A 26,620-nucleotide genomic window follows, 5' to 3' on the forward strand; every position below is an offset into this window, starting at 1 on the left:
ACCAAATTGTTCCACTTGACACCACTATAGAAACATTCTATTCTTTCCTTAAAAGAGAGATTACTGTACATGTCTGTCCATTGTTTTAATTTTAGTTTAAAGTGAGGACCGAGCTAATGCCAGCCACTTTTCTTTCAAGTCCCCAGAGTTTTTGCAACCCTCTTCTTTCTTTGGCTGAATTCCCAGACAGCTTTCAGGCAGCAGCATTCTCCATTTTAAAAGTAAACGAAAACACACACACACACACACACACACACACACAACATGAAACCTTTATATTACATTAAAGGCATGACCTTAAATGGTGTGAGGTTGCCCCCAACACGCTGTAAATAATGAGTCATCATTCATTTTAATCGAATGTGTAAGGCTGTTTAAATTCACCTCCAAAAAAGTGATGTGACATTTTCAGTGAGATAAGTATGTATTTGGCATCTATTCTGTAAAAGAAAATAATTATAGGTATTGATAAGTTTTTCTATGTATCCAGCACAATGTTTATGTTGTACTTACTATTTTACTGTCTGGTAACCACAATTTTTCTTTTGTTCTTGCCATAAATCTAGTATGCATAATTGCACAGCACATAACATTCCAATTCTATAAAAGAAGAAAGAATTTAATCTTTAGGAAGACAGATCACATACTATATAGCAACTAGTGAGGTGTTTTAGAGAAATAATTACACATCTATTTTTGAAATGATCAGGAATTAAAGAACTCTGATATGTATATATTAATGTATTTTTCTATTAGGATAATAGAGAATTTTTAACAACAATAAAAAAAACAGACAAAAGCCTGGGTGCTCACACCTGTAATCCCAGCACTTTGGGAGATGGAGGCAGGAGGATCATCGGAGGTCAGGAGTTCAAGACCAGCCTGGGCAATATGGTGAAACCCGATCTCTACTAAAAATACAAAAAAAAAAAAAAAAATAGCCGGGCGTGGTCGTGGGCGCCTGTAATCCCAGCTACTGGGGAGGTTGAGCAAGGAGAATTGCTTGAACCTGGGAGGTGGAAGTTGCAGTGAGCTGAGATCACGCCATTGAACTCCAGACTGGGCAACAAGAGCAAAACTCCATCCAAAAAAAATTAAAGCAAAACAGTTTTATATAAAGTCAATTTTCTTAGCCTAACATGTACCTTTTTACAAATCACGGGTTATTTGCTAATCATTATACAGTGCAATTACCATCAGACGAAATGACAAAATAAACCACGAATCAAAGAAAGCAAGTTATCATCTAGAGTGAAATATTGTTTACCAAAATAAGATAAAATATGTACTTTAAAATAATATTAATCTATAATAGCAATGTTACATTATTTGGCCTAATATATAGCAGTTGTTATTACAGAATATTTACCGCTCTCCTGCTATATAGAAAACCTCTAATTAATCATTGAGATCTGTATGTTATTTTCAAATAGGATGCCTAAGGTGTCATACTTTGAGGCACAAAATGTTTGGAGGTATTGTAGAAAGAGAATGCAGACCTGGGTTTAAATTATAAATCTGCGGATATTAGTGACCTGAGTAATCCTGAGCAAATCACTTAACCACACTGAGTATTTTTTTTTCCTTTTTTTAAATTGATGAACTTTATTTTTAGAGCAGTTTTAGGTTCACAGCAAAATTGAGGGGAAAGTGCAAAGATTTCTCCTATACCCCCTGTCCTCACCCACTGATAGCCTTCCTCAGTATTGACATGCTATACCAAAATGTTACATTTGTTGTAATCAATGTACCTGCACTGACCCATCATTACGACACCAAAGTCCAATGTTTACATTAGGGTTCACTCTTACACATCAAGTATTTTTATCTCTAAAATGAAGAACACAAAATTTATCAAACAGATTGTTTTAATAATGACAGTGTATATGAAATGTCGGCCTCCAAGTAATTGTATAATACATCATAACAATGAGGATGATAAATTATTACTTGATCAAGGAAATACATACAGTGTATCTCAGCAAGTTTCCAACTCAGAAGTCTTAATTATATATTTAATACACATGCTAATATTAGGCTATTATGGCAACTCTGACAACTGAGTTATCATCTCACATATATTCTCAGGCAATGGAATCCAAGATTTCAAGCAAAATAAACACATTTCAGGACAGTGGGTCTGTATTTTCAAAAACATATTTAAACAGCAAAGGAACCCAGACTGAAGTCATGGCAAAACTGATACAGCAACTTCGATATTTTATTTGAAGTTAAATAATAATAGTTATAAATTAGAGAGAAGAGAGGCAGTGTCATGAACCTCAGTTGGGGTAAAATCCAAAATAGTTAAAACGAGACACTGGAAAATCCTGAGCCACAGGAAAAGCCCCTTCTCTAATTTACCTTAATTTAAGGTAGGACAAGTTTAGATCAATTTGCAAGGAACAGAAGGAATTAAGATTGAGTTTTAGTTTGATGTGTGTGGGAAAAGCTACACTCTGAAGCAGTTTTATTGAGTGAAAGGGACTAAGTAGTTAGCAAGTTTTGACAAAGAACAAATGCAGATCTGGAAGGCCTTAAGGAACCCAAACTAAGTAGATGGCTTGGCTCAGGAGTGGTGAGGAATCCAGGGTCAGTGATACATAAGACCTTGTTTTGGCATAGTTTTTCATAATTTTCTCTCATGCATAAATGTTTAATTTAAATCACACAACTATTACATTGTAAAAGGTTTACAAAGACTGCTGTAATCGTTTCAATTTTTTAGGTGAAGAAAAATAAGTCTTGTTCAAGTTAAATGATCTTTCCCAGTAACACAGCTGATAAATGGTAGAATTGGGATTACAAACAAGTTTCCCTTTTGTATTAACAACAATCATGATTGTATTTTTTTGTTTACCCAGTGTTTTTTAGCATTGATGTTTTTCACAATAACTCAATAAAGTTGGCAAGCACTGAAGAGTTCTTAAAAATTGCTACGACAGCCCATATTTCAATCAAATAGTTGTTAAAAAAATTACCACCAGGCCTGCCCTACAAGAGCTCCTGAAGGAAGCACTAAACATGGACAGGAACAACTGGTACCACCCACTGCAAAACCATGCCAAATTGGTTTTTTTGTTTGTTTGTTTTTTATTATACTTTAAGTTCTAGGGTACATGTGCATATTGTGCAGGTTAGTTACATATATACGCATGTGCCATGCTGGTGCGCTGCACCCACTAACTCGTCATCTAGCATTAGGTATATCTCCTAATGCTATCCCTCCCACCTCCCCCTACCCCACAACAGTCCCCAGAGTGTGATATTCCCCTTCCTGTGTCCATGGGATCTCATTGTTCAATTCCCACCTATGAGTGAGAATATGTGGTGTATGGTTTTTTGTTCTTGCGATAGTATACTGAGAATGATGATTTCCAATTTCATCCATGTCCCTACAAAGGACATGAACTCTTCATTTTTTATGGCTGCATAGTATTCCATGGTGTATATGTGCCACATTTTCTTAATCCAGTCTATCATTGTTGGACATTTGGGTTGGTTCCAAGTCTTTGCTATTGTGAATAATGCCGCAATAAACATACGTGTGCATGTGTCTTTATAGCAGCATGATTTATAGTCCTTTGGGTATATACCCAGTAATGGGATGGCTGGGTCAAATGGTATTTCCAGTTCTAGATCCCTGAGGAATCGCCACACTGACTTCCACAATGGTTGAACTAGTTCACAGTCCCACCAACAGTGTAAAAGTGTTCCTATTTCTCCACATCCTTTCCAGCACCTGTTGTTTCCTGACTTTTTAATGATTGCCATTCTAACTCGTGTGACATGGTATCTCATTGTAGTTTTGATTTGCATTTCTCTGATGGCCAGTGATGATGAACATTTTTTCATGTGTTTTTTGGCTGCATAAATGTCTTCTTTTGAGAAGTGTCTGTTCATGTCCTTCGCCCACTTTTTGATGGGATTGTTTGCTTTTTTCTTGTAAATTTGTTTGAGTTCATTGTAGATTCTGGATATTAGCCCTTTGTCAGATGAGTAGGTTGCGAAAATTTTCTCCCATTTTGTAGGTTGCCTGTTGACTCTGATGGTAGTTTCTTTTGCTGTGCAGAAGCTCTTTAGTTTAATTAGATCCCATTTGTCAATTTTGGCTTTTGGTGCCATTGCTTTTGGTGTTTTAGACATGAAGTCCTTGCCCATGCCTATGTCCTGAATGGTAATGCCTAGGTTTTCTTCTAGGGTTTTTATGGTTTGAGGTCTAACATTTAAGTCTTTAATCCATCTTGAATTAATTTTTGTATAAGGTGTAAGGAAGGGATCCAGTTTCAGCTTTCTACATATGGCTAGCCAGTTTTTCCAGCACCATTTATTAAATAGAGTCAATCCTAAGACAAAAGAACAAAGCTGGAGGCATCACGCTACCTGACTTCAAACTATACTACAAGGCTACAGTAACCAAAACAGCATGGTACTGGTACCAAAACAGAGATATAGATCAATGGAACAGAACAGAGCCCTCAGAAATAATGCCGCATATCTACAACTATCTAATCTTTGACAACCCTGAGAAAAACAAGCAATGGGGAAAGGATTCCCTATTTAACCATGCCAAATTGTAAAGACCATTGATGCTAGGTAGAAACTGCATCAACTAACGAGCAAAATAACCAGCTAACATCAAAATGACAGGATCAAATTCACACATAACAATATTAACCTTAAATGCAAATGGGCTAAATGCTCCAATTAAAATACACACACTGGCAAATTGGATAAACAGTCAAGACCTATCAGTGTGCTGTATTCAGGAAACCCATCTCACCTACAGAGACACACATAGGCTCAAAATAAAGAGATGGAGGAAGATCTACCAAGCAAATGAAAAACGAAAAATGGCAGGGTTGCAATCCTAGTCTCTGATAAAACAGACTTTAAACCAACAAAGATCAAAAGAGACAAAAAAGGCCGTTACATAATGGTAAAGGGATCAATTCGACAACAAGAGTGAACTATCCTAAATATATATGCGCCCAATACCGGAGCACCCAGATTCATAAAGCAAATCCTTAGAGACCTGCAAAGAGACTTAGACTCCCACACAATAATAATGGGAGGCTTTAACACCCCACTGTCAACATTAGACAGATCAACGAAACAGAAAGTTAACAAGGATATCTAGGAATTGAATTCAGCTCTGCACCAAGGAGACCTAATAGAAATCTACAGAACTCTTCACTCCAAATCAACAGAATATATATTCTTTTCAGCACCACAGCACACCTATTCCAAAACTGACCACAGAGTTGGAAGTAAAGCACTCCTCAGCAAATGTAAAATAATAGAAATTATAACAAACTGTCTGTCAGACCACAGTGCAGTCAAACTAGAACTCAGGATTAAGAAACTCACTCAAAACTGCTCAACTACATGGAAACTGAACAACCTGCTCCTGAATGACTACTGGGTACATAATGAAATGAAGGCAGAAATAAAGATGTTCTTTGAAACCAACGAGAACAAAGACACAACATACCAGAATCTCTGGGACACATTTAAAGCAGTGTGTAGAGGGAAATTTATAGCACTAAATGCCCACAAGAAAAAGTAGGAAAGATCTAAAATTGACACCCTAATATCACAATTAAAAGAACTAGAGAAGCAAGAGCAAACAGATTCAAAAGCTAGCAGAAGGCAAGAAATAACTAAGATCAGAGCAGAACTGAAGGAGATAGAGACACAAAAAACCCTTCAAAAAATCGATGAATCCAGGAGCTGGTTTTTTCAAGAGATCAACAAAATAAATAGACCGCTAGCAAGACTAATAAAGAAGAAAAGCGAGAAGAATCAAATAGACGCAATAAAAAATGATAAAGGGGATATCACCACCGATCCCACAGAAATACAAACTACCATCAGAGAATACTATAAACACCTCTACGCAAATAAACTAGAAAATCTAGAAGAAATGGATCAATTCCTCGACACATACACCCTCCCAAGACTAAACCAGGAAGAAGTGGAATCTCTGAATAGATCAATAACAGGCTCTGAAATTGAGGCAATAATTAAGAGCTTACCAATGAAAAGAAGTCCCAGACCAGACGATTTCACAGCCGAATTCTACCAGAGGTACAAGGAGGAGCTGGTACTATTCCTTCTGAAACTATTCCAATCAATAGAAAAAGAGGGAATCCTCCCTAACTCGTTTTGTGAGGCCAGCATCATCCTGATACCAAAGCCGGGCAGAGACACAACCAAAAAAGAGAATTTTAGACCCATATCCCTGATGAAAATCAATGCAAAAATCCTCAATAAAATACTGGGAAACCGAATCCAGCAGCACAACAAAAAGCTTATCCACCATGATCAAGTGGGCTTCATCCCTGGGATGCAAGGCTGGTTCAACATATGAAAATCAGTAAATGTAATCCAGCATATAAACAGAACCAAAGACAAAAACCACATGATTATCTCAATAGATGCAGAAAAGGCCTTTGATAAAATTCAACAGCCTTCATGCTAAAAACTCTCAATAAATTAGGTATTGATGGGACGTATCTCAAAATAATAAGAGCTATTTATGACAAACCCACAGCCAATATCATACTGAATGGGCAAAAACTGGAAGCATTCCCTTTGAAAACTGGCACAAGACAGGGATGCCCTCTCTCACCACTCCTATTCAACATAGTGTTGGAAGTTCTGGCCAGGGCAATCAGGCAGGAGAAAGAAATAAAGGGTATTCAGTTAGGAAAAGAGGAAGTCAAATTGTCCCTGTTTGCAGACGACATGATTGTATATCTAGAAAACCCCATCATCTGAGCCCAAAATCTCTTTAAGCTGATAAGCAACTTCAGCAAAGTCTCAGGATACAAAATCAATGTACAAAAATCACAAGCATTCTTATATACCAATAACAGACAAACAGAGAGCCAAATCATGAGTGAACTCCCATTCACAATTGCTTCAAAGAGAATAAAATACCTAGGAATCCAACTTACAAGGGATGTGAAGGACCTCTTCAAGGAAAACTACAAACCACTGCTCAACTAAATAAAAGAGGACACAATCAAATGGAGGAACATTCCATGCTCATAAACAGGAAGAATCAATATTGTGAAAATGGCCATACTGGCCAAGGTAATTTATAGATTCAATGCCATCCCCATCAAGCTACCAATGACTTTCTTCACAGAATTGGAAAAAACTACTTTAAAGTTCATATGGAACCAAAAAAGAGCCCGCATCGCCAAGTCAAGCCAAAAGAACAAAGCTGGAGGCATCATGCTACTTGACTTCAAACTATACTACAAGGCTACAGTAACCAAAACAGCATGGTACTGGTACCAAAACAGAGATATAGACCAATGGAACAGAACAGAGCCCTCAGAGATAATACCTCACATCTACAACTATCTGATCTTTGACAATCCTGACAAAAACAAGAAATGGGGAAAGGATTCCCTATTTAACAAATGGTGCTGGGAAAACTGGCTAGCCATATGTAGAAAGCTGAAATTGGATCCCTTCCTTACACCTTATACAAAAATTAATTCAAGATGGATTAAAGACTTAAATATTCGACCTAAAACCATAAAAACCCTAGAAGAAAACCTAGGCAATAACATTCAGGACATAGGCATGTGCTAGGACTTCATGTCTAAAACACCAAAAGCAATAGCAGCAAAAGCCAAAATTGATAAATGAGATATAATTAAACTAAAGAACTTCTGCACAGCAAAAGAAACTACCATCAGAGTGAACAGGCTACCTAAAGAATGGGAGAAAATTTTTGCAATCTACTCATCTGGCAAATGGCTAATATCCAGAATCTACAAAGAACTCAAACAAATTTACAATAAAAAAACAAACAACCCTATCAACAAGTGGGTGAAGGATATGAACAGACACTTCTCAAAAGAAGACATTTATGCAGCCAACAGACAAGTGAAAAAATGCTCTCCATCACTGGCCATCAGAGAAATAAAAATCAAAACCACAATGAGATACCATCTCACACCAGTTAGAATGGCAATCATTAAAAAGTCAGGAAACAACAGGTGCTGGAAAGGATGTGGAGAAATAGGAACACTTTTACACTTTCGGTGGGACTGTAAACTCGTTCAACCATTGTGGAAGTCAGTGTGGTGATTCCTCAGGGATCTAGAACTAGAAATACCATTTGACCCAGCAATCCCATTACTGGGTATATACCCAAAGGATTATAAATCATGCTGCTATAAAGACACATGCACATGTATGTTTATTGTGGCACTGTTCACAGTGGCAAAGACTTGGAACCAACCCAAATGTCCAACGATGATAGACTGGATTAAGAAAATGTGGCTCATATACACCTTTGAATACTATGCAGCTATAAAAAATGATGAGTTCATGTCCTTTTTAGGGACATGGATGAAGCTGGAAACCATCATTCTCAGCAAACTATCACAAGGACAAAAAACCAAACACTGCATGTTCTCACTCATAGGTGGGAATGAACAATGACAACACTTGGGCACAGGAAGGGGAATATCACACACCGGGGCCTGTTGTGGGGTGGGAGAAGAGGGGAGGGATAGCATTAGGAGATATACCTAATGTAAATGACGAGTTAATGGGTGCAGCACACCACCATGGCACATGTATACATATGTAACAAACCTGCACATTGTGCGCATGTACCCTAGAACTTAAAGTATAATTTTAAAAATATATATATATAAAAAACAGCTATGTATGCTGAAACCTTTGTTAGCATATCTAAATATTAAAGAGTTCCTTAAGAGACCTAAATATACCTAAATAGTTTCTGCCTAGATTTTATAATGAGACTAATATTCAATTTTTATAATATATATATATTTTAAAAGAATAGATTATATTGCATTCTTAATTTTATATAACTTTTAGAAGACTGCAGGTTACAACTACAGTACAAAATTAGTGCCAACACAATTTCAATGCAATGCAATACAATGGAAAGCCTAGAGCATAAATAAAATAAGCAGGATTTGAAAATAAAACACTCCTCAAGAGTATGTCTTTCTTATTAAATGCTATGTATAAAATGTTACTAAAATAACTAGTGGGATAAACATAATGATCGTCTCCTTATCATATAGATATTCTTATACCAGCAGTACTTCGATAATAAAGGATACAGAGCATTTAGATTGGGATGTGTGTGTGTGTGTGTGTCTGTGTGTGTGTGTTTTACTTTGTGTTCTGATATATAGAGAAATGCAAAATTGTCTCAATTAACTAATTAAAAATTAAAAGCAATATAGTCAGTTTCTTCCAAAATGTCTTCAAAGATATAATATTGGAAAATTCATTCTAAATTTTCAAAATTGAAAAAAAAATGTGTGCAGTCCTTTCCATAATGAGTTTCTTTTCTAAGGTCCATATGGTTGGTCTTTTGCTTCTATTTTATGGTTTCAAAATTTAATCACACATTGACTCGCTGGAAACACACAAGTGATTATCTTGGAAATGAGACCGAATATATTTGGTTTTGTTTTTGAAACAAGAAGCTGACTCTCGGTAATCTCCACTGCTGTTATTTAGGCTGGGCATGGGCATCTGCGGTGTGTTGGGCACTCAATCATTTTCAATTAAATGTTCCAATGTCTTGTGAAAGTCCCATAAGAGCTTGCAGAACCATGATTATAGATCCATAGAGGAAATGTACTTCTTGAACATTTCCAGGTAAGCAGTTTTCTTGCAACAAAAAGCCAATTATTTTGAGGGATTATGTAAATATTCACTGGAAAACCCTAAACCAAACATGTCTCAGTACATTGAAGACACCATTTTGGAATGGTACTGTCATATACGTTTAGTAGATTTTTCAGACATGCACTCTTTTGCTTATAGATTTAAAATTTGTATTTTTAAAAATACATTAATTTTTGAGATACATTTAAGCATTTTACTCTTTAAAGTTTGGAAACATTGCATATGTGTTTATATAGCAAATTCAACAACATAGTAATTGTAGAAAGTTTGCAGAAAAATAAATAATCACTCAACATTTTAAAAATTGAAATACTATGATTATTATGTATTTTTAAAAGTTAGTCTATTGCTCTAAGGCTATTCAATAAGATTTGCTTTTTTTTTTTTGCATTTTTTTCGTAACATGTATCATAAATTTGGAACTAGTATCCCTCTAGTAGTCACCAGTACAACTTACTGATAAATGGATTATTGTCCACCTATTATACCAGCTGTTAAATATCTTGACTATCATTTCTGCATAAATATACAAAGGAAATAAAATGTGAAAAATAGATTTAATTCAGAATCACTTTAGAGATGTGCTATTATTTTAATTAATAATGAAACTTGAAAAATTCTTATTCCTTAGCCACTTACTCAAAAAAATACATCCTAAAAGAAATTTTCTTGCATTACACATCTTTTTTACACATGATTTTACAATATGTTTGTAACCTCAATCCAGGTATACAAAACTCAAACGTATAGAAGCTTCTAAATTTCAAAGCTAAATAAAATAATAAAATAAAATAAAATAAACAGCAAACAATGCCAGTGTTTAAAAGTATAGAAAATATGAACATTTACGAAAACCTCCAATGTGAATAGGCAGACTTTCTCAGTGATTGAGGAGGGCTCTAAAGCCCAAGTCTTGCAAATCCAGAGTACCACAAGTGCTTCAAGGAAAAGAGAAAGGAAAGTAAAAGATAAGACTTTATAAAGACAGATAATAGAGCAGCACCTATGATAACGTGGGGCCAGGAGATGTCATGGAAATGTGAGGCATGGTGGACTTAAGCACCACCACTCAAAATTGCAAGAATGAAGATAGTGATGCAACCACGCAGAAACAACATTGAAAATATAACAGCAATGAAGCTCAGGGACAAGAAAACTCCTAGGATACAGCACTCTCACTGTGAGTCACTAGTGCAGTGTTTTTCAAATTGCAAGTTGTGGCTTATTAATGAGTTATAAAATCAATTTATATGACTTTTTTTAAAAAAAAATAATAGAATAGAAAAGGAAAATGTAGAAAAGAAGAAAGAGTAAAGAAAATGTCACAGAATATAAGAGAAAGCAAGCTATTATTTCTTGTATATATGTGTTTACATAGTATGTATGCTTGTCAAATATATTTTTTATTGTATGTCACACCTTAAAGGGTTTGAAAATTGTTACAATAAGCATATCAGCTATAAGAAAGCTGGGTATTGCAGAAATTTAGGGGAAAAAACATGTTAAGTCTTAGTTCCTGTGAAATAACACTATATAAAAATGTGTGTTCAAACTAAAGATATCTTAGCTCTAGAAAACAAGGTTGTCACCAAAACTCCTCTGTTTAATAACAGAGAAGTTTGATCCTTCGAGAATGATTACATCTAAATGATTTAAAAAAATACCTTCAAAACTTTCAGTTTTAAGTTTCAATTATCTTCAAGCTTTACTTTTTCAGAGCATTTAATTTTTCAGCTATCAGATAAATGCTATGGACTTTACTATTATTTTCTGAAGATCACTGGTTTTAATATTAGAAATGAAACAAATCGTGAAGCAGAAGCAGTAGTATAATGATAACACTGTTTAATATCAATACTAGATCTTATAATGTTAATGAGCACTATTTTATATTAAAGGAAGTAATGGGTTGTAAAATTACTCTTGTATAAAAAATAGGACCTCATCATTCCAAAGTGTCCTTGAATTGAATGGTTTATAGGCTTCTGATTGATTAGGATGCTTATAGAAACATTTTATATAGTGTCACATTGTTCTTATGATGTACACAGGTTGATAAAATGGAAGATTCTGAGAAATGCACACTCATAATTTTTTCATTATGAAAACACGAAAATATTGCAAAGAGTTCTAAAATAAAATTTTAATAGTCAATAATTTTCAAATAAGTTGAAAACTTTTCTGAAGAATGGTTATTGTTAAATATATTATAAAGATTTTATGCTTAATGTACATATACACAGTAGATGAGAGAATGAATGCTTACTCAAGATATTTTGATCTTTTAACTGGGAATTAATATTCTGTGTTTACCAAAGAAAAGAAATTTAAGTATAGATTAGGCATGGGTAATTGTTTTGCTTCAGCAGAAAGTCCTTAAGAGATTAGCTTAGGCATTTGTCACAATCTTCAATATTTTTCTTTCAATGCAAAAATCTGTAACTCCTTCATGATCATAGCAATCTTATCTTTTCTAAGGATAATCTTTTATTTGTTGTGCCATAAATTGGCTGGAATTATACAGTTTCTAGTGTGATGTGACTGCTTTGTTTTTTGAAACTGTTAAAATAATCATCAATGAACACTACCTTATCAGTAAAAAGTAGTTCAGGATTTAATAGGCACTCTAAAAATGCCATTATTTTCAAGTCTTCTAAAGAGCACTTACCTCTTTCTTGCATAGGTTATTTCCTGTTTCAACCACAAGCTTCTAAGCTTGGAGGCAAGAAGTGCCTTAAAAAATCAGAATCAAGTAGCACATGCTGATATTAATCAGAATAGAAGTCCATTTTTTATTTGCTATCAAAGTTTAAAATCTACTGGTGAAATTAATATGCATGTTATTTTCCCCTGTAAAGCTAACCGATAATGTAATGAGACTCCTCCTACTTGACACTATACTAGTGTCATAATTGATTTTAAAAACTTGTATAAGTAGATAAACTTAGAATCAGCGTTTCAATTTACAGTTTAAGGGAGTAAGTAGGCTTGAGTTTTCCACTTCAAACTTCATTTATTACTGCATGAAAATGTCTTTGACCCTGTCAGACAGAAGTACTGACAGTGATGTTTGAGTAGAAACTTTTGTTGTTGAGACTGGCAACAGGAGTCTTTGGGATTCTGAAACTATAAATAGAAGAAAAAAATCTATTGCTTTTGATAAAATCAATTGTGCAGATATGGGCAATGCCATCTCAATACTGAGCAAACTCTAACTCATGATAATTGTGAGGATGGAATAAGAAACTGAAGAACATATCCAGAAATATTTAAAACAGAAGAGTAGAGGCCAATGAGAAGAAAAGCTAAGGAACCACTTTGTTCTTTCTCACACACAAATACACAAAGACACATTAAATTAATCAATACAAGTAACTGCAATAGGTGAAAAAACACAGTGAGAAATCTATAATTTAAAAGATAAGTTGTTTAAGAGTTTACTTCATCTGGGTAATTTATTCAATCCTCTCCTTCCATTTTCTCTGTACATTTATGCTTCTGTTTCAGTACCAAGTATCTGAAATGTTAAAACACAAATCCAATTTAACAAATGAGGGTAATAACTACATTAAGATGCAAAGTTTTTCAAAAATATCTATTTTCAATATTATGTTAAACAGCTCTGGGACGGAAAAATGTGTATGTCTAATCACACATTCTTAATGACATTAATGACAATACATTGTGCATATTTCAACAGATTGGAAAACAACAACAAAAAACCTCCAAGATACAGTAATGAAATTTACTTTGGCTTTAAAATTGCCTTTGCCCTTGCTCTTCATGTGCACACTTGCATGATGACTTCAAGGACAGTATTTAGTAAAACAAACATCATTTACCTTCTCCTTTTTCTTTAGCTTGCTTTGATGTTGTACTAAAGGCACAGAGAAGATGGAAAAGTTGGGTTCATTAGAGCTGGGAATTAACTAGATAATAATGGATGGAGAAAGGGAAAAAACAAAACAAAACAAATCTGATTGACTGGATCCTAAGACTGGCTAAGGAGGGAAGTGAACGGGAGAGGGCCGTTAAAGAATAAAGGAAAATAGTGGGCCACTCAGTTAAGACTGGAGGTTTTGATGATATATAAGAAAGTAGCGAACTGAACAAATAGAAGTTTGTTATTAGAAAAAAAAATGAGACTTTTATGGAAGTAGCAATGATGACAATGTGAAGTGTGTCATCATGGCGGAGGTGGAGCTAACAAAATAATTATTGGACAGGAGAAAATCAGAGAACTGAGAAGTTAAGGTATTAGTGGGATTATAAAGACAAACATTCAGGACAATAAATTTTGAAATAATTTTTTTCTTGCTCCTATGACACTATTCTCTTGATTTTTTTTCTTAGAATTCTTAGACTGTATTGCCTTTTCTTATTTTCTAAGTGAGTGTATTCTAAGATGTTCAATGATGTGCTCTTTTGTTTTCTTTCTTTAGCTTGGAAACATGGTTGGCACCCGTCTCTGTAAAAATTCCAGTTCTGCCCTCTTCCCTGATTTCTAATTATTTATTTATTTAATTGCTGGATCAAGATGTATTTCTTGGTTTTCTTGTAACACTTGAATTCAGCATGTTCAAAATGGAAATCATCAGTTTTTCCCTCTTGGCTTTATTTCAATCTCTTTTCTCTTTTGTTTAATTGCTTTGTTGGTTAGTCTTTAAATTGTTGTTTTTCTTTTTGGCACTACAGTTGCACCTGTTGTACAGACTAGAGGCTGTAAAGAGAGTTTCTTTTATCTCTTCCTTAACACCATACACTGCCTAGCTTCAGAAAAGTTGTATTTACTTTTTCAGGGCTCTTTTATTGTTTATTATGTGCTTTCCTTTATTATTTCTCTCCCTTATGTAGGAACTTGTTATCTGTCTTAAGAACTGTATATATGGCCTCTTTATTGGATTTTCCCCAGATGTTTCACATTAATTTTCTTAAAGGAAACTGATCAGGAATACTCACTTCTCAAAAATCAAAATAAGATAATTTCATTTTTAAAGAAAGTCTAGATTCTTCAGCTGGCACTCCAGACCGGCTGTTTCTTACTTTATTTTTTTTTTCTTACTTTAAATGTACAGATGTTTCCCCCACACCTGTACCCCAAACTTTTCCATTTCTTTGCTTTTGTTCATGTTGCTCCTGTTTATGACCAAAACTTTCCTTCCCACCTTTCATTCTCTCTTCTATATTGGTGTAATCATCAGTTTTCTGGTGTTAAACTAAAATAATACTTTTTCATGTTCTGCTTTTCGTCCTATAGACTTTCTCTTGGACTAAGCTACTTATAAGCATACTTGTTCTTGATTCTTCATACACAACTTATAGTTTGCCTTTTGCTTTCATTACTCCCAACTCAGTTATCATATTAAGTGCTTTTAACCTTATCTTTTCTTAATTTGTAATTTTTTGCCAATAGCAGTTTTACTTGGTAACCCTATTCTCATTTCTTTCCTGACATTCCCAATATTTAAATTAATCTTTTCAACATTATGGCCTCTTGAGGGCAAGCATTCTACCCAGGGCTTAGACTCCTATTGAGTTGGTGTATTCTATTTCTACTTGTCAAAATTCTGCTATAATTAAACACCGTAATCAAGAGTTTTATTTTTCATAAAGCCTATTAGTATGTCCCTGATATTGGTGATGAATCTTTCTGATGTTTCATAACTCATTTATGCCACTTACTGTATGCTACCAAATATTATGGTTGATGACATATATCTTATAGAAACTACTTGAATATAATACCACAGAGCAGATATTTATTTTAGTTTTTTATACACCTCACAATCCCTGGTTCAAAAACTTGCATAGATGTTTTTATAGATAATTATTTGATAATTTCATGCATTTATCAAGTACCTATTAAAGAATATACAGCCATTTTTAACTAACAAAAAAGAAAATTCATTGATCTCTTATCTGTCTTAAGATATAAATGTAGAATAGGACATTTTCTGTTAATTAAACCTGTGGAAATACATTGAAGACTACTCTACAATAAATAGTTCTGAAGTTTTGTTTTTTTCTCATGCATATATGTATAAAGACTATCAGACACATAGATGTTTCATTTATTATATTTTAAAATAAGCCTAAATTTTAATAAGTAAAACACTCAAATTTAAGCTTGCTTATACTACAATTTATTTGATATTTAAATAATTGCTGCCATAAAAGTATGAAATCAATACCAAGAATAAAAGAAAATCTAATTTCATTACAACTAAATTGCACAAAAATGAAATCTGAGGAGAAAACACAGGTTGATGTACACTGCAATGACCTAAAGCAATAATTTTTCAATAATTAATATGACTTTACATATATGTGGAATGCTATTTATAAATTATGTTTAGAAATATTTACTTGATCTTCAATAACAAAAAACCCTTAGTGTAGTTTTAAAATTTGTAATGATCACTGCAATAAATAGACCCACAAGTAGTCCTTTTGTATTTCTTGCTGTTTTTCAACTACATCCTTAACTTCTGACAGGAAGTTATTAAAAAGTGCATTTTTAATCAGCTTCACAGTTTTCAGAATACTGCTCTTTTAGATTGCTTTGTATTTACATTTTAATTTTTTTAAAAAGCTACCAAGCAACCCCAGCTTCTAATATTTCTCCTCTTCTCCTTTTTTCTTCCTCCTCAATTATTTAGCAGTACTTGGGCTTCGTTTAGAGATGTAATCTCAGTCTACCCAAAGGGGAAATGCCTAAGCTAAAGTTTGTTCAGGATTCTTTTTTCCTGGACTCAATAAACTTTAAATCTTTTACTTGAACAATTTTCAAATCCATTTGTCAATTAATTTACATTTACTTATCCGTTCCTTTCTCTAAAAATATGATAACATAAACATTGGGTGTATTATGCATAGACTCTTACTATAATTTCTTAATCAAAAAGTCTTTGCTTAAAGCAGAAAAAGGATCAAGATGTTTTTGTAACTCCTATCACCTTATTTCACTTTCCAGTGAAAATATCACAGGAAATAGAGAGGGATTAAGTTTTTAAAAAACTCCCTGGTTTTAAAACTTTAATAATATTTACTGCCCATCTGTGGAATTTCTAAACTGAAACAAAGCCAGTAGACATCTTCCTATGGTGACATGGTACAGAAGGCATAAAGTTACTGACTATATGATTCTGCTTTGTCTTAAAGGAAGTATAAGATATAAATATTTGAAATTTTTGTTCATTTTTCTTAAGATAGAACAAGATGTTGTCTTGAATGTGACTTTTTTTTTTCATATAGGAAAGGTGACTTTTTTTTCATCTAGGAAAAGTAAGTTTAATTTTCATAGGATTAATTTTAGTGCTAGACCCCAACATATCCTGTCCTTATGAAAAAAAGGCAGCACAAATCCCAAGGGGGATATCACTGTTTGGAAAAAGGAGAGACTGGAGAATTTCAAATTTTGCATAGTGTTTAACTCCTGTCCCTTTCCACACCAGGAAGATTCTTTTCCTAGGAGACCTACATGATGTGACTCACTTCTCCATTACCGAACTTCTTGTTCTTTATTCCTGTTAGGAAGCACGAACCTAAAAGAGGGGATGTGAACGATTAAGGCAAAGAAAGTTTCCATTCTCAGTACCTAGGGAGTGAATAATCCCATAGTTTCTAAGCACAGAAAAGATTAGAAGCACTGTCGCTATGGTATAACTGCACAGAATAAATGCCCCAAATACAAATTAAAGAATTTCACTGAAAATTAGTAATCAGGTTTGTATCTGGTTCAAAATATTAAATAAAAATCAACATCCAAGAGACTTGTGGCAATACCTTTCAACAGTAATTTATAAATTAGGAATTGTGCAACATAAAGGTAATCTCTTATTAGATATGTAGAAAACAAAACACCGAGTTAATAGGTTTTCTAAAAAAAATCTGTTCAGATTAAAAACAACTTCATCAATGAATGCCTCAGGATATTTGAGAATAAATGTATAAACATATTTTGTTTCTCTTTTTACTTTTAACTTTTCTGTTGTTCTAGGAAGAAACTTCTGAAAAAATATCTTTAGATATAAGGAAAAATAAACATCTTTATAGTTTTATAGAATTGATAGAAACAAAATCAAAATGTTATCTCAAACATAAGTTTTCCAACTTTTTAATTATTTGGGCTGGTTAAAGAGAAACGTTCTGGATGGACTAAGTGTTCTCATGTAGAGTGGCGTAACGTTATCGTCTCACATCTGATGCTATTTTCACTGTCCTGTTACTCTTGGTGTCTAGCTCCTACTCTTTTTTCAGCCTTATCATATAGAAACTGTAGACTGGAACCACTTTTAAATGATCTCTTTGGATGCCTGAACAGCAGGGAAGATTGTTCTTCATTTGTAGCAAGAAACTCAATCATTTCTGGGTTCCAATTAGAGAAAGCCTAGGGGGCCCACTTTATTAAGATGAAACACAAATTGTATCAGGACTTGCTAAACCACTTAATATTTTTATGGTGATATTAAGAAGCTTGAACATTTTAAATACTAATTGGGAATATGTGTAGGCTATTTTTAATCTATGCATAAACTCTAACCTCTATTTCATTAAATTTGCATCCTATGGTGCTATTTTGCCACCTTGAAGATTTATCACAGAGACTAGGATCAAGAATTCTTGAAGGATTTAGATCAGTGTCAGCAAAGACTTACACAACTACATCCTCCCGTTAACCAATTTTGTAGATGCCGTTGTTATTTCCTTTGAGGAAGTTTTTTTTTTTTTTGAAAAATTTTGTTTTAAAATACAGATTGGCAACTTGAATACTTTATCTAGATCTTTACATTTCTATGTAAACAGTTTAAAAAGATATATCTGAATTTAACTACATATTTACAGAGCCATTTGCTTTAAGATGAGACAAAAAAAGCTTATAAACAGAACTAGGAAAAAATCATGACAGTTTAGATTTTGGGGGGTAATTTTGAGTGTATGGAAGTGTATAAATACATGCATACAATTTTCTCTGTATGTTTAAAAGTTCAAACATCAAGAAAAGGTTGCCTCCTAAGATACTAAATTACTTCCTTTGAGTAGTATTATAAAGATGAATTCTCTAAACCCCAAAGTATCACCAGTATAACTTCTATTTTAATATGGGTCTTATGTGACTTTCTGGAAAGGGCAAGATTTCTACGTTGCTGCAAATCATAGTTTTATTTTATCATTTTTTGCTGCTTCAAGAGATGTTAAGGATGTACATAGCACAAGACAATCTAGCCTGTTATAAAATAAGAATTGGTAAATTCAAATAGCAGTTAAAAGATTTAGGATAAATGAAGCATGTTGAGAACTATTAATAATTTGGCTTTTATTAAGGATACTAGGGGAGTGATTTGTCTATCTAATTGAACGATACATATTATTATATTTTTCCAATATATTATATTTTTCCAATATTTTATATACCTTGTTTCTTCACTTGATATCATATAATGCTCTTTCAGAATTTTCATGGATATAGATCTGATAAAATTATCCTCCCTTTTTGTTTTTTGTCTTCCTGAAGACAGAAAAAAACAAACTGTTTACTACTTTCTACTTACACATTTACTACAACACTTCATCTCTGACCACCAAAATGTGTGTTACCAACAATCAGTTTCCCCCACCAACAATCAGTTTTTCATGAGACACCAACTGGGTGTCACGTAATTCAATTCATGTATACCTCAGACTGCAGATTGAGGTCTCAGTCCCACAAGATTGCCTCCCATTTCAGATGCCACTCACATGCACTAGGCTGTTACCTGTACTTCTGACCAACTGCCTACAAACCATGATTTCCGTGTCTTCCTTCTTGGGTGTTGTTAATTTGGTGGGATAGCTCACAGAACTCAGGGAAACACTTTGCTTATTTTCACTCATTAATTATAAAGAATATGACACAAAACTATCAAAACCCTAGGAGAAAACCTAGGCAATAACATAGGCATGGTCAAAGAGTTCATGATGAAAACGCCAAAAGCGATTGCAACAAAAGCAAAAATTGACAAATGGGATCTAATTAAAGTAAAGAGCTTCTTTCTGCACAGCAAAAAAAACTATCATCAGAGTGAACAGGAAACCTGCAGAATGGGAGAAAATTTTTGCAATCTACCCATCTGACAAAGGTCTAATGTTTAGAATCTACAAGGAGCTTAAACCAATTTACAAGATAAAAAACAACAACCCCATCTGAAAGTGGGCAAAGGATATGAACAGGCACTTCTCGAAAGGATACATTTATGCAGCCAACAAACATACAAAAAAAAGTTCAACGTCACTGATCATTAGAGAAATGAAAATCAAAACCACAATGAGGTACCATCTCACACCAGTCAGAATGGCGATTATTAAAAAGTCAAGAAGCAATAGATGCTGGCAAGGCTGTAGAGAAATAGGAACGCTTTTATACTGTTGGTGGGAATGTAAATTAGTTCAACCACTGTGGCAGGCAGTGTGGTGATTTCTCAAGGATCTAGAACCAGAAACACCATTTAACCCAGCAATCCCATTACTGGATATATACATAAAGGAATATAAATCATTCTAATATAAAGGCACAAATTCCTCAAGGATCTATAACCAGAAATACCATTCGACCCAGCAATCTCATTATTGGGTATATACCCAAAGGAATATAAATCATTCTAATGTAAAGACACATGCACACATACGTTTATTGCAGCACTGTTTACAATAGCAAAGACTTGGAACCAGCACAAATGCCCATCAATGATAGACTGGATGAGGAAAATGTGGCATATATACACCATGGAATACTATGCAGCCATAAAAAGGAGTGAGATCATGTCCTTTGCAGGGATATGAATAAAGCTGGAAGCCATCATCCTCAGCAAACTAATACAAGAACAGAAAACCAAACACTTCATGTTCTCACTCATAAGTGGGAGTTGAACAATGAGAACACATGGACACAGGAAGGGGAACAACACAAACTGGAGCCTGTTGCAGGGTTGGGGGTGAGGTGAGGGAACCTAGATGATGGGTTGATGGATGCAGGAAAACACCATGGTACAAGTATACCTACGTAAAAAGCCTGCATGTTCTACACATGTTTCGTGGAACTTAAATTAAAAAAAAATCTGTATCTATATCTATATCTATATCTATATCTATATATCTATATATCATCTATATATCTATATATCTATATCTATATATCTATATAGCTATATCTATATCTATATATCTGTATATCTATATCTATATCTATATAGCTATATAGCTATATATCTTTATCTCTCTCTCTCTCTCTCTCTCTGTCTCACAAAGGCAACTGATGAACAGCGAGATGAGGAGATGGATAGGGCAAGGTATGCAGAAAGAGGAGAGGAGCTTCCATGGCCTCTCCTGGCATGCTTCCATCTTGGACCTTCTGCATGCTCTGCAATACAGAAGCTCTCCAAACCCTGCCCTTTTAAGTTTTATGGGGGCTTCATTAGGTAGGCATAATTGGTTATATCAGTGACCATTGATGATCATCTAACCTTCAGTCACCTCAGCTCCCTGGAGGTTGAAAGGAAAGTGGGACTGAAAGTTCCAACCTGTAATTACCCAGTAAGCTGCCCAGGAGCCCACCAGAAACTTCTGATTAGAACATCTCATAGGAGCATCTCAGAGCAAAAGATTCTCCTATCATGCCCAAGGGACTTAGAAGCTCTGTGTCAGAGTCTACTATCACTCAGGAAATTACAGTCATGCACCATATAACAACACTTTGATCAATGATGCACCATATATAGGATAGTGGTCTCAAACTATTATAATACTGTATTTTTACTATACATTTTCCATGTCTATACACTCAAATACTTACCATTGTGTTACAATTTGTTCCAGTATTCAGAGCAGTAACATGATGTACAAGTTTATAGCATAATCAATAGGCTATAGCATATTACCTAGGTGTGTAGTAGGCTGTGCCATCTAGGTTTGTGTAAATGTAGTCTATGGTGTTTGTATAATGACAAAATCACTTAATAACACATTTCTCAGGCTATATCCTCATAGTTAAGTAGCATATGACTGTATAAACGTCTTAGGAGTTTCTTGCCAGGAACTGGGGTAAGAAGCTAAATAGAACAAAAATTTCTGCTATCACCGCTATCTATCGGGGCTTCAGGAGCACTATGTTAGGAGCTGGGGGAGAAGACAAAATACATATTTCTTATATTAAAAGATCACACTCTCCAAGTGTTGTCAGTACTTAAACACTTGATCAGTTCCATTAACACTGCCAATCTTCTTGTTTTGATATTGTTTACAATATTTGTTATTATTTTTCACAACTTTTATCCCTTCTACAAAATTTTGTTAGAATGGTGTATATCCTTCCTCTTAGAAAGGATGCCATACCCATAGACATCACTTACTCAGTGCCTCTGTTCTAATTGTGTTCACAATAACATAAAATAAATTCAATATTTCTATCAAATTTAACAAAGCTTTTGAGAAAATGATTCCATGTGATAAAATTATGCTGAAATTAGTAAACTTTCCATACTAAGCCTAGAAAAGTATTCATCATGTTAGAAAGCAGGAGGTACTAGATGAAGCATCAACTATAGAGGAAGACCAGGGTTTGAATACTTCTCTCATCTATATTCTTATATGCAGCACATTTTAAAAAGTGATATTCATCAAAGTGTTCTTTTGAGAATTACAGAAAATAAATGTAAATTACCTAGGATAACAACTAGCAGATGGTAATAGATATTATTAACAACTATTTCTATCATTAATTATTACAGAAGACTGAAATTTTTGAAGAGGGGAATCTATGGTTCATTTATCCTTCTTTTCTAAAAGCATATTTTGAGATAGGGCTCCTTTGCAGGAATTTTGTTAAAAGAAAACTCACAATAAAAACCTCTAAAAGAATGAGAAAAGCAGCAGAGGTGAAATGGAAAAGATTCAGGTGGTTTCAAGCAAAGCTGTGCCACAAGGGTGGCTCTAAGTGCAAAGATTTTTATCTTTTTTATATTTATTTTATATTTTATATTTTATATCCTTATTTTATATTTATTTGTATGTATGAATATGAATACTTACATGAATAATATTAAATATATTTAATATTATTTATTATAATATAATAAGTATTATTTAGTATTCATTATTATTATATATATTTATACTCATATTTTATATACATATTTATAAAAATTATATATTTATATATAAATATAAATATTTATATTTACTTATATCCAAATACATCTGAGGAAGATTTGCCCCAATAGCCTAAGGGTAGTCTTCCAATGTGGGGTGTGAGCCATTAGCAGCAGAATCTGGGCCACACGACTTGAGCAGGGGACCAGAAATGACTGCTACTGGGACTCAACAAATTAGTCTCTGAATACATATCTGCTTAGTTAAATAGAATAGAAGCAGATTATATTTGCTATACCTCCGACTCTTTTGAGTGAGTGTGTGATGGTCCTTTTGGTATCTTATAGAAGTTAGCATATGGTTGTGTACAAAATACATGTTAAATATTAAAAAATTGATTTACTAAATTTACACATATTTAACATTTATTATTTTTGCTGTCTACATGCATGTTTCAATCCAATAGGCCAGAACCTGTTTTGTGGACAAAGGATGGCGGAGAATTACCAGATCCTGACCGAATGGTTGTGAGTGGTAGGGAGCTAAACATTCTTTTCCTGAACAAAACGGATAATGGTACATATCGATGTGAAGCCACAAACACCATTGGCCAAAGCAGCGCAGAATATGTTCTCATTGTGCATGGTGAGTAAATTTTGGAAAACATTATATGTGAAATGATGCATAACTTGAAAAACTATTTAAATATATCAGAATTTTAAGTGCAGTAAACAAAATTATATGGTTTCTTTTTATTTCAGGACATCTTATGAGATATTTAATTATGAGATATTATATTTAATATTAATATATTCCCAGTCAGACTGATAAAATTGTAACATACATAAAAATTTTTTTTGTGTGAAAAGCTTTCTCAATTATAAATATACTTCTTACATGTTGGCTCCTAAACTATATTAATGATTGTCTTTATTTTATTTATTTATTTTTTTGGAGACAGAGTCTTGCTCTGTTGCCCAGGCTGGAGTGCAGTGGCATGATCTCAGCTCATTGCAGTCTCCACCTCCCGGGTTCAAGCAATTCTCGTGCTTCACCTCCTGAGTAGCTGGGATTACAGGCATGCACCACTATATTTTTAGTAGAGATGGGCTTTCACCATGTTCACCAGGCTTATCTCGAACTCCTGGCTTCAAGTTATCAGCCTGCCTCAGCTTCCCAAAGTGCTGGAATTACAGGTGTGAGCCATCACACCCGGCTGATTGTCTTTAAATTCTATAAATAAATGTGTTCACTTATAATCTGGAATCATGAAAATTACATTTCCTTTAAGCTAATTTTTATTGTATTATCATAAACATATACTTTATAACTTCTGTAATTTGGTTTCACAAAGAATGACAGTGTCATTGAAATGCAGCAAAAATGGGAGTGTACAATATTAGCAACAACTGCATCAATTTCATTGAACAATAATTTAAAGTTCCTATAGACTTTTTCTTGACTCTACTTATCTCACAATTTGAGTAAATATAACAAAATCACAGAAAGAAATACCAGTCGCCATGAGTGAATAAAATTTCTGTTTTTTCCAACTTTCAAATGCCACAATGGGTTTTTCATAAGGTAGCTTCTTTTAGATATTGTTAGATGGAGATGAATTTTTATGAGATTGATGAATATTGCAATAAATAAAATTAGTCAGGTTTCTTTACTACAGTACTTCCCAGACTTTATTGTATATGTCAGGGTGCATTGCGAATCTCCACTAGGAAAAGCCATTAGCCAATGTAAGATTTTCAACATATTTCACCAAGAAAACTTTTCTGGGACTAGTATTATATTCAACATAATATTACAGTATACTAAATGAGTATTATATAACACAGTGCTGTCATAAATCGTGGATCTTAGAAACTATGGACAAAATATGTTTATTTGATATCTTTCTCTTGAATGTATTTATGGAATACTAAAAGACCTATGTGTTTGTTCCATACCTTTCCAAAAAGAATTTTGGGGGTCTAGTATATTTCTTTGTAAAGAGATTAATTTTAGGGAGAAATTAATCTAACAAGTGTTATTTTTCCCAGGTATTCATTTTGTTCATTTTGCCAACGTTGGAAAAAATTAATCTGTTCAGTCAATATACAGTTTTCCTATTTTCAAGTTGCATTATTGTATAAAATCTCTCAGTACTTAATACTGCTTTGCTATGGTAAGCAACGAAAGGCTCACAATGAATAGGCTATTCGTGTAAAACATCTAGAAAATAGTAGAACTAACAGTTGAATTTCTAGCACTTCATGAATTGTACAAAATTCAACTTTGGAAAAATTAGCCTAATCCAATTAGACTGATAAATTGTATTTAAATGTGGTAATCCCTGTAGACAGACCCTGCTGGCCTTTCTGCCAGAGAGAATGTTAGAACCACTGGGTGTGTCAGGAAGGTAAGTGAGATCCTTAGAGCAGGATCCAAGAGTAGATTTCAGTTGATGCTCCCTGGATGTTTAGATCGTGCAGTCATGTAAGGAAAGTGTAGTCTATCTGATTCACCTTAATTTTCCAAGTGCTTCTCTCACCTAACAGTTTCTGAGCACCTGGGGACATGTTGTATAGCATGTCACATTGTGTCAAAAGCAATATGTCATAAAGTATTGAGAATTAGAAGAGAAGTGACAGAAAAAATAATATACCTAAATGAAAAGTATATCATTTTTTTTTAAGTAGCTCATCAGGAAAATTCATATATTTTTTCAGTGCTTGCAAGCTAGCCAACAGCATGATGTCCTAAATAGCCAAGCTACCTTTAGGTAGTTGGCAGTTGCTGTATTTCTAATAAATACTTCCCTAAGCACTTTGTGAGAAGTCATTTTTGGCTTTGCTTTTTGAACTACAATTCATCAAAAGCACCCCATAGATTAATGCTACTCATGCTGCTAGATAAATGCTGTGAAGTTCAACAGTGGTTTACCTAGGATTATTGACACAAGTTATGAGAGGCTCGATGAAACAGTGAAACCATATTAAGCTGTGTTTAAAAGGGGCACCAATTGGGTTCATGGCAAAATAAAGGATTTTTCCCCTTTGCACGCTGGGTATAATGTTTCATTAGTCGCTAGTTGTATAAATATAAAAAGCTACTCTCTTCTGTTAATGGTTTGGCTGTTTCAAAACCTTACTAAATGATGAAATTTGAGTGGCATTTTGATCTATAATGAATGCTGTATGCATTTTTGGAATGGAGTGATAAGTGATCATTTGTGAGAACTTTACCCTTTTATCTTTTACACCAAGGTTGATTTTACATTAGTGGTGATAATTTAATATAGCTCTAGTACAGAGGGTTTTTCACGAGCTGAGACCCGTGTCTTTGACTCTACCACAATTGCTTAGATTCTATTGATTCTTAACTTGATGGAGTTCTGAGCACTTTCCTGTGAAATCATCTACTATCTGGATGCCATCATAATAGTTAGATTTTATTGTTTGGGTGTCAGTGGAAGTGCATTATTTAAATGCTACCACATTTAATTGTTAAAACCACTGACATTTTGTGTTAGAGACACTGGTGATTCCCCCACTCCCTCCTAATTACACCTTTAAAAATTTCAGCATTAGGACCACATGTAGTAATTTAACTGCCAGTCTAAAATTTATCCTCAATGAAAGGTCTACCCATACTAATACCTGTAAGATTAAACGTCATGCTTAAGAAACATTTGCACTGTGGAGGTTCCATTAAGAAAGAAAGTAGCACATTTTATGAACAAGCTTGACAATGGAAAAATTTAACTGTTAAATTGGTAGCCATAATTATACTAATTAATTCCTCT

General features: G+C 33.9%; 1 protein-coding gene across 4 annotated transcripts in view; it reads left to right on the top strand.

Moving 5' to 3' along the window:
* Positions 1–26,620, top strand: part of CADM2 (cell adhesion molecule 2) — a 1,116,707-nt gene that overhangs the window by 980,900 nt on the left and 109,187 nt on the right. For all 4 annotated transcript variants that reach the window (XM_063602855.1, XM_057301833.2, XM_034956947.4 and 1 more), the window contains one exon: positions 23,291–23,469. In XM_063602855.1, coding sequence (XP_063458925.1) covers positions 23,291–23,469 — 179 coding nt within the window. The remainder of the gene's footprint in view (positions 1–23,290; positions 23,470–26,620) is intronic.

Source organism: Pan paniscus, chromosome 2, assembly GCF_029289425.2.
Source record: "Pan paniscus chromosome 2, NHGRI_mPanPan1-v2.0_pri, whole genome shotgun sequence".
NCBI classification, from domain to species: Eukaryota; Metazoa; Chordata; class Mammalia; order Primates; family Hominidae; genus Pan; species Pan paniscus.